The following is a 10,186-nucleotide window of genomic DNA, read 5'->3' as shown; positions in this document are numbered from 1 at the left end:
TGCAGGAGGTATAGAAAAGGGACTCAACTTGACGGTCACTACTTTTTTTATTTTTTGTTCTCAGATAATCCTTCTGGGTACCAAAACTTACCTTCATGGTTTTATTCTGATGGGAGAAAATTGATTCAGACAGCAGACTGATGGGCAATAATATCATGGACAAGATTTCATTGAAAGCATGTCTAAAAGAAAAATTACTCTTTGGGAGGGGGCATCAACCCCCAAAGAGAAGCACTTGTTAAAAATCCTCTAACAAGGACTTTTTTTTTCCAAATTGACATCCTTTATGTTATAAATATGACAGAATGACCACACCAGGAACCTGTAGGGTTGTTGCCTCTCCCCGTTGAGCCACCAGCCAGTTTTGAGCAAGTTATAACAGGCTGTTATAAAGGCCTAGCTTTGCACATATGCTATCATGTCCTGCTTTGTTGTTCCCCAAAACAACGTCTTCACTTGGCAGACTGTGTTTTGAGCAGACAGTTTTCACCTGATATATGTGTCAATGAGAACTGTTCCCATGGCAAATGCCAGCCATCAGCCACAAGCAGAGGAAGGGTTGAAGTTGTTAACAAATGATGCAGGTATTAGTAGTGAGAAAATGGTTTAGTTTTTTATCTTTTTTTCTATTGCCTTTGCACTCAGAAACACACAGCTATTGTTACTGAACATAACAAAAAACATTTACATTTAAATAAACTATTGAAGGATCCCAAGAGATGATCATTTCAGGAAACTGTGAAAGACTAAAAAGATGTCTGTCATAAAACTCTGACTTGATTAGCTAAAGAGCACTGTCGTATACATATGTTCTCTGTTAACAGTATATTACTATCACTATGGCACTGCTGCATTAAATTTTTCATTAAATTTCTTGACTCTGATCAAATGATCCAATAGAGAACTCAATGAATAACAACTTCTTAAGTGACAATTTAAACCTATGTATTCTGTTCATTCACATGAGAGATGAAACTATGAATAAAGAAATATAGAAGAAAAATCAAATAGTAATTAATGCAAATAAAAAATATGGACATCCTTTCTAGAGACCCAGGTGTTGACGAGGTTCAGCGGTATGGCTGGTATAGACAGGCAAAAATACATGGATTTTCATGGAAAGTTCTTGTGTCCTATAACTGAGTGTCCAACACCTCTGCAATGAATACTCAATTTCTATTGTGAACGGCACAATTGCCAGTGTGCTGACAATGTGACTAGTGTGAAGACCATTGCTACACAGTCACAGAATTACCTAAGTCAAAGAAAGTCTTCTAGGTTATTTCTCATCATCTTTCTCATCAAAATTATTTTTAAAGTTAAGATCTCATGACCTTCAAGGTTCTATGTTTTATCAAGAACTCTTGAGTGTTCCAGCTTATTGATGCCTCACAGGTTCCATGTAAGAATATTGCACAAGAAAAAGAGATCAAATTACTTTACTGCTTTCTTTGATTCTTTTTACTTCTTACTCTTCTTACCACCCAGACATCATTTCAGCATGAAGCTGATCACAAGAACTAGGCAGGCACTAACCCTGTTTCAGGCTCAGCCAAGCTTCTTTATCGATGTATCAATACTGAATCAGAGTTGAATGACAACTAATTCCAGTATACAGCATGACTGCAAAGGCCTCAGGCACTTGGGGCAAAATAATGCCTCTACTGAAGTCAAAGAACTTTGCAGCTGCTTTCAGGAGTCTCAGTTTTAAGAGCATTATGGTCTTCATAGTACTCTTAATTTCAGTCTGGAGCCCCTGACATTTCATATCAGGCTATGTAATAACCATCCTCCAGATAGTTACATTTACTCCTAAATGGTCCTGAATTTTAATAAATCTGTAGATGTGAGAGGGCATAGAACTCTTGTCCTTGCCTAAACTCTTAACTTTGTATTGATTAGTTTAAGATAGCATTTATCAGTATTACTGTTCCTTTCAGTCAAACACTGAATCTCAGTGCAAAAGCCCTGTATGGTTCACTTGGACTGAATTAATGACACTAATAAAGAATGAGGACAAGGTAAGATGTGGTGTTAAAAAAAATTCTAATATTTTGCATAGCACACATTTTCACATGCATTTAGGTAAACAGGAAACCCACGGTTATTTTCTGGTGAGCTTAAAGCCCTGATGCCTGAATTGGGCCGAAGTCAATTTTAAAAACGGAAATGCAGGCACCTATGCTAATAAAAAGAAAAAAAATCCTTTAAAAGTGACACCAATGTCACATGGTTTCAAAGATATTTGTGCAGCCAAAAAATCTGGGTATCTGTGCTTCATATATAGCCACAAAAACGTTGTAGTTGTTAAGAAAATTTTCAAGTCTTGTTCTTCAGTGTTGGTCTCATGTTCATAAAATGACATCTATTTTTGAAAAAAAGTGAGTGATATTAAAATAGAAATTCCCCTAGATGCTTTGAAGAGACTCTAAAAACTGTGTGTTTGCTGGGAGCAGAAGGCAGAAACAGGGGCTCCTAAGAAGCATGATTTCAGCTTTCGGGGAGTATTGGGCAATAACCCCACTGTATCTTTGGGGATTAGAATAGAAACGACTAAGGGAAGGTCCATTCAGTTATGGTATTCCTGGTGTAACTGCATGGTAACGAGTGTGAGACATTAAATTTACCCATAGCATCCTTGCATAGATTCAGCATCTAAAAAGTCTTTTAATCTTTTAAAATACAGAGCTAAATTTAAAAATCCAGCACTAAAATGACAGCTGTAATTCTTCTAGTTATATTAACTTTATTTAGCTATTCTTAATTTTATATAACTTTAATTTGTCTTAAAATAAAGATGTATACTTTTCAAATACAATATTCCTTGACATGGCCAGTTCATTTTTTTTCCATTTTAGATCACCATATTTGTACCATTTACTTACTGACCTCTAACATCAGCTTTTACAGCAGCTTTCAAGAAGGTAACTGATTTCATGGGTCAGAGCAATGATGATCCTTCAGAATAAAGATTCGAAGCCAGAGATAATCGCAAAAATGAGATAGCATAAAAATATAAATACATATATCCCTCCCACAAAAATACCATCTCTCCGGGTCAGACAGAATAGTAATTCTTAAACATTTTGTATAGAATTTAAGAAAACATCCCTGAACCTATTTGTTTTTCTGAGTTCACACCCCACCATCTCCCTGAAGGCTGATTTCATACTGTTATTCCAGTGAGTGACTGTGTCTTCAAGGAAATTATCTATTTCTTGTACTTTAGGTTTCTTCTTGGCCCTGGACTGGTACTGTAGCATGAAATATGATGACACATTTTTCTTTTATAGTGCTCTCTGTATCAGATGTATTGACAAGTAGATGTAAAGTGTCTTCTGTTTGCTAGCTCCTTTATCAGCTGCTGGTACGTCAGCTGCCGTGGACATACCCTTGACTGGAAGCTCCCCTTGCCCAATCAGATTGCTGTGCCAGTATTTTTCTTGACACATATATATATATATATAATAAAACTGTTGTGCTGGCATCTTGGGCATGTTGACTTGTTACTGACCAAGAAAGGGGTGGAACAGCAAGGCACAGAAAATCCACTATACATTCTAACATTTAGGCTTTATCCTTTATTAGGTAGTGAGTAAGAGACATAAAAAGAACTGAGTTTGTTGTTTACAGCTGAAATTTAAAAGAGGCTTGTGTGAACAAAAACTCGTTCCATAGACCACTGTGACAAAAGAGGTCCAAGAAAACTGAAGGTGTCATTGCAAATTAGCTGATGTAAATAGTTGGAATGACACTCTTTTTATTTCTAGCAAAACTTATATTAACTCTGCCCTTAGTACTGTGCCTCCATACATGCCACAGGCCACATTTTGACAAGGATCAGCCTGTTGATTTTTATGGCATTACAACAACATAGCAGGATGTACAGCAGGCGTCAATGCACCAGAAGGCTATGCGTAAGAGCCTAGAGGATATTTTGGGGTCTCCTCTTTTCCCATCTGCATGCTTTTTCACAGGGAAAAGATCACCCCTCCAGACCTTCTCCCTTCCCAAACCGCCAGTTGCTTGTTTAGCAATCTCTGACTTAAACTGGCTGTTACAAAAGGCTCTGGAGACAAATAGTGGTTTATGGAGCACAGCTTGAAAACTGGTGCCCTGTTCAAGGAGGAATCTGAACATAGCTGGCAACGGCACTATAACTTCTGCAAAAAGATGGAAAGCTGAAAGTAGGTTTAAAAGACTAAGGTCAAGGTTCTGCAAAGAGGAGTTGAACCTTGCTACATCGTATTTATGTACCCAAACAAAAGTAAACATTTTCTCAATTATGTGTTAGGTGCAGGTGTTGAAGGCTGGCTTGTTTACTGCCTCTTTACTGGGAGCTGTAGAGTAGGGAGCCCTTTTAAATGTCAGCCCCTAGTTATTCAGGTGCCTAAACTTGGCTTCAGGAACTTACTCATACTTGTTTTGGAAACTGGGCCAAAGCAATCCAGCTAGTAACCAGCCCTGAAATCAACGTCATCTTTTTCATGGCTACATAGGAGTGAATTAAACAAAAGCCCATTGCATTTCAAGGCACAAATGTTTGCAAATAAACTGGATGAAACACAAATACATAATACAGAACTTATTTTAATACTTCTAGATAAATAAATGCATCTCTTTGGAATTCTTTGGACACAGACATCCATGGAACCTCTTCTTTCTCTTTTTTAATATATTTCTTTTATAAAATCTAAATGCAGAGAGGTTTAAAAAATGACAAATACCAATGTACATGGAAGGCTCACTGATGAATTGCAAGTCAAAAGTGCTGTATATTCCCATCCTCTATACCATCCAACTGTCCATATTAACCACAGGCAGTATTACATAGCAACCACATGGTCAATATTTTGTACTACTACCTTTTAGTAAAATCTTTCAAAACATTTCCCCATCTAAACTTAAATTAAGTTTTAAAATTTTATTCCTCCTAAATGTATGGTAGGTATTTCACTTAGCTACACATCAGAGTGGTTGCATGTGACTCAGCAGCGCACTCCATAATATTAATAGATACTTTTCAGCTCCCTATGGGAAAAAGCAAGTAGCAAGAATCAGATTCAAGAAATCTATTTTTTTCTCTGCTGTTTGTTACTTACCACTTAATGACCCACATGTGAAACTCAATGGTTATATAATTATTTTATATAGTAGATTTTCTGTTTATAAGTTATTTCTCTTACTCTAACATATATACAATATATCTATATATACCCCTGATAAATCTTACTTTAAAGGGACACAGTCAACCCCTTTAAGCCTCACAGTAAATATATAAGGCTTTAAGTTGTCCACACATAAAGGCTAGCTACAAAATTCAAGGGTCCCTTCAGATCCTAAAGATTGTATTTGTTCCAAACCCACGAAGTGCAGTTGTCTCGTAATATGTATCTCATGTGTTGCTGTTTACATTATATAGGTATATTAAGACATTTTATATCACATCAGTAGGAAATAAAACAAGAAAATAAATCTGTTTCTAAGACTAAGCCTACTGCAAAAAATGTTACCTGTATCTACAGACTGTCCCACTGGTGTGATATAGAAAGAATATGTGCCATTCTTGGGATGAAATTCTGGCTACATTGCAGTCAGGAAGAACCTTATGCTGACTTCAATGAGGCCAGGATTTCTTTCCTGCTTTTCACTAGTTATAACTATGCTTAACCCATTTGTGTCTTCCCTCTGCTGAGCGTTCACGTGGCAGGCCTGTTTCATGACAAGAGTGTATATTTTGCTGTCCATTGGCATTCCTTGAACATTGATCTATCCTGTATGTATTACATCTTTCAAAAAAACATACACTGTACACATATGTTCTGAGTTAAATGAAAGTTTGACCTATTCTTTGTACAGCATCTGAATTTTTTTTTCCATCTCTATCTTCTTTACCATGTACTTTGCCCTAACCATAGATTATCTTCACGTCCATTCTTCTGCAGGCAAGAAAAACAATTTTTGCTCACCAGGAACAGCTCCACATTATTGTCATCATTTTGACCACTTACCAAAGTGACATAATTTGTTCTATTTTTTCTTTCGCAACTCAGTTAGAAACCTAGTGGCATAGATAGAGACACAATACTACTGTTTTACAAGACATCTATTGTATCTACTTTTGTTCAGATAAATACCCAGTAACTGCTGATTTGGCAGGAGGATTGGTAAGGGTGCTACTATTCACAGTGTTTCTTTTTTTTTTTCCTTCTTTAATCTACAGAATGAAGTAGTTTATGTACATTGGAACCAGTTAATGCCCTTTATACAAATTTGTAAGTTGTTTCATAAAGCAGGAAAGACATTGCAGGGAAATATGTGCCAAAAAGCACAGTCAAAAGGCTTCATAAGTTTTATATGTCACTACAAGTCAATGCTGGAGATCAGTTCTAAAACGATCAATACTCAAGAGGAATGTTCTCATCTGGAGAAAATACTGCCCATTCCCCCTTTTATATTTTGTTCAGTTCTCTATCAAAAGTCCTGGCTCTTCATCTATACTTTAAACTATAAATAAACACTGCATAGTTCAATGTTCTTGATTTTCTTTTTTTTTGTTTCTTTGTTTGTTTTGATTTGAAAAATTATTGCAGTACAATTCATTCCTGTTTGGAGTTCAGTAAGGAGCAAACAGCACGGGAGTGTGGGTGGTCCGTATAGGCCCTGGAGCTGGTCGTAAGAGTGCTGGAGGAAGTGCTGAAGTCTGGAAGAGGGTGGCTGCTGGGGCTGTACGAAGACTGAAGGGGGAATTCACAGCCACAGCAGCAGCTGCTGCTGCAGCTGCTAGTGGATTTGGTAAGATTCGTGGAGCTATCGGCTTTGAAGGTTCCTTTGAAAATACTAATTTTACCTGTAGGGAAGAGAGAAAACAAACAAACAGATAGATATAATTTGTTCATATTAGCTACACAATAGGGAGCTTGACTTAAGATTTTAAGTGCAAAATCAAGTAAGAGAGGCCTTGTAGTGGCTGCTAACGCTATAAGCTGCAGGTTTGGACATTGGACAAAGGTGAGCAGGATCTGTTTGGGGACAAAGAGTTTCAATGTTCATGCTTTATCACTGAGACATAATTTAATATAAGTTTATAAATCAAAGCAAACCTAAAAAGGGGCTGGACAATCTGCACCAAAGTAAAGTTGCATGTACCCTGCAAGAATTAAATAAAGAATTACCCATCAATTAAAAGACCTCCACCTGGACAGCTTTAAGATATAGACCAGAGCAGAATGAAATACATCCTGTTCTCTGGTCTAGGTATGAAGCTAATTTTGGGTTTATCATTAGGATGCAAGTTCTACTTAATTTTAAGATCTCCAGCTAGCTTCTCCTTATTAGCTTCTGTTTCTAATAACAAGCAAACAAGCAAAGCTTGTGTTGCCCCAGTTATGAAAATCTCCTGATGTTTCCTATGTTCAAATACGTGATGAATTCTATGAGTGCTGCCCCATGACATCTTGCTGTGTCGTCAAATGTTTTTCACTAAGATGCTGTTCATTCTTACAAGGACTGTGAATAAAGGGTAGATATTTTAAAATGCTGCCATGAAAAACTTTTGCCTACATCATTTAGTGAGGTGCCAAACCACATTATTTTTGTTACTGTCACTGAGGTTTCTGCTTTAAAACCATTTAAATAATGAATCTTGTGCACTATCAAATAGAATTTGAAATCCTCTTCACTTAGAATTTAAAAAAAACCCAAAATCTCAAGCCTTCCCCAGACTGATTTAAAATACTCAGAGGCCCACTTTTATTTAAGAGAATTTACATTTGGTATGCATAAAAATGAACATCAGTGTAGTCTATATGGATTTCTGAAGATATCAATGGGATTTCAAGTTTCTAACGAGAAGCCGGGAGCCTGAATACCTTTGTTGTCCTGGTTTTATAACTCTGAAATAAGTATAGAAACCTCATCCACTGACAAAGAAAAGTTCCCATTGGCCTGTGTCCTGGCATGACCTGAGGCCCTTCACAAAGAATATGGACCTGAATACACGGTGTTGAATATATAGAACAGGAATATATGTATCATGCTGTGGTACATCTCAGAATAAGTATGGACACTTCTCACTCACAAGGAAACACAATTTCTCATCTTTGAATTGGAAGAGGTTTTCAGATAATTAACTTGCACAATATCAGTCTGATACTTTCCACTCAACAGTACCTTGAAGAAAGTAAGGATGGGATTAGTCTGGCATGAACCAACACTGATTTCATCCTTACACCATCACCATATTAAAAAAAATCTGTTGGTTCTTTGCCAGCCAGATGGATTTTGACTTTTCCTCATGGTACCTATGAAAAGCAATGATATCTGATCTTTTCCTTGATTAGCATTATATCCACTGATCCAAGCTGTCTTCTCCCCTTGCTGAGGCTTCTCAAAAACAAACAAACAGACAAAAATCCTGAGCAAAAGTACAAAAAAGCTCCATCCCAAAACAACAGGGCTCTGGCCGCAGAGTTTCCAGTGAAGGATACTTTTCATAAGAGCTATTTCATTACAGAAAGTTTGGGCTATCAAACACCTGACAAAATCTTTCCTTTCAGTGTCGTTTACATGCCGGACACTTGTGGCTTGAAAAAATAACAAGTCCCAAAAATACAAGGTTTCTTAGCTCTGAAATAGTACTGTGGGAATTCATAAAGCTTCTTTCTCTGAAGCATACAAAACTAGATTAGACAAGGTGGTACAGATGATGTTGAAAACACAGCATTGGAAAGTGTTTGGTCTAGAAAGGTTTTGGTCTAGAAAAGGTATGAAAATGTATTATGACCTTTTTCTAACTTCAGTAGAAAAAGATTTTGGAGGCGCTCATACATTTTTTGCCACAAGCCCCAAAGATCTTATTGACTGTTTATATTAAAATGCTTGGACTCTTTTCCTATTCTTGGAGAACTCAAGAACTTCCAATAAAGTCAGATAGCTTTTCAGTTAAATTATCAACATATTTTTAATTTTAAGCTGTAAACCCAGTAATATTTAGCATAGACAGTACTTTGCACCTTCATTTCAAACCTCTGCATAGTGCAAGTAATAATTAAAACACAGGTCAACATCAAGAGTAAAGAAGCCATTATTCATTTCATTTCCAATGAAGTACACTAAGGGACAGTAAATGAGTTGGAAAATTAATGGGGAGTAAAGAAGTCTAGAGTTCATCAAAAACATTTACATTCAAAGTAAAATTAGCACATTTTTGGCTTGTTTCTATGCCATTCAGCATTTCAAGTGACAGAAATTTTGGTATTGTTTCTATTTGAAACCAAAACCACAAAATACATAAGAGCTGTCATCCTTTCTCATTGCAGCCTCCATTCTGTTATGCATATCTGTTCATTTATTGCTAACTCACCCTTGCCTTAAATTGCCTTTGCCTCTTTGCTCACTTCTGGCCTGTCTTCTATACTGTTAGCAGTTGGGAGTGAGGGAGCATGAAAAGGACATGTTGCCTTTATTTGTCTATGCAACAACTAAATTGCCTTGATCCTTGGCTGGAGTTCTAAGAAATCACTATTACATAAGTTGGCAAACAGAGAACAGTGCACAACATCAACAGTAACATAATAGCTATTTTCATCCCCTGGGAAAGGATGAATTTCCTAAAGGAAGAATAATACTTTCAGAGAGGCTTTAGTGATTCCATATTCTACTTATCTAATTATGTATTTTCTAATCCTTTTGGTATAGCTTGTAGATATTGGAGACTTTGGTCCTCCTGGTGGATTACTGAAAAATACTGTGGGACTATTTCCCTTCTAGTAGATCAACAGAATGATGCACTGTGTTATGCTATAACATCTAGAAAGAGCTCCTACACAAGTGAATCGTGCATAAATATACCTGTCAGGAGGGCTGTCCCAACAAGGACACACTTTCTGTTGTCAGGAAAGGAGCTTTAACTCAACTTAAACAGAACTGGGTTTTCACAGAAAAAACAGCTCCACATTCTGTCTGCATTAGAGAATTTGGTCAAGAAATAAGGGGAGAATCTCTATGAGGTCAATGAATCAACATCCTCCCTTGCCAAAACCATCTATAAACCCTTACAAAACATCACAGCATATAAAACAACCACGCACTTTATCTGATTGAGATAAATGTCAGATGTTTCACTATCCCACCCACAATAGAAGGTGTTTCTTAACAAATGGCAGGAGCCTGGCAGGGTTTTTTA

The 10,186-nt window shown here is 36.8% G+C and overlaps 1 protein-coding gene across 4 annotated transcripts in view; it reads right to left on the bottom strand.

Moving 5' to 3' along the window:
- Positions 1-2,231: 2,231 nt before the first annotated feature.
- The window catches only part of ZNF385D (zinc finger protein 385D), a 404,649-nt gene continuing 396,694 nt past the window's right edge, over positions 2,232-10,186 (bottom strand). For 2 of the 4 annotated variants that reach the window (XM_069860137.1, XM_069860136.1), the window contains exon 9: positions 2,232-6,850. In XM_069860137.1, coding sequence (XP_069716238.1) covers positions 6,617-6,850 — 234 coding nt within the window. In that variant the 3' untranslated portion in view covers positions 2,232-6,616. The remainder of the gene's footprint in view (positions 6,851-10,186) is intronic. The other 2 variants (XM_069860139.1, XM_069860138.1) reach the window with 1 other exon arrangement.

The sequence above is a fragment of the Phaenicophaeus curvirostris genome, chromosome 6 (genome assembly GCF_032191515.1).
Source record: "Phaenicophaeus curvirostris isolate KB17595 chromosome 6, BPBGC_Pcur_1.0, whole genome shotgun sequence".
Classification (NCBI taxonomy): Eukaryota; Metazoa; Chordata; class Aves; order Cuculiformes; family Cuculidae; genus Phaenicophaeus; species Phaenicophaeus curvirostris.
The sequence above is the reverse complement of the archived record's forward strand: the minus strand, read 5'-3'. Positions and strand labels throughout refer to the sequence as shown.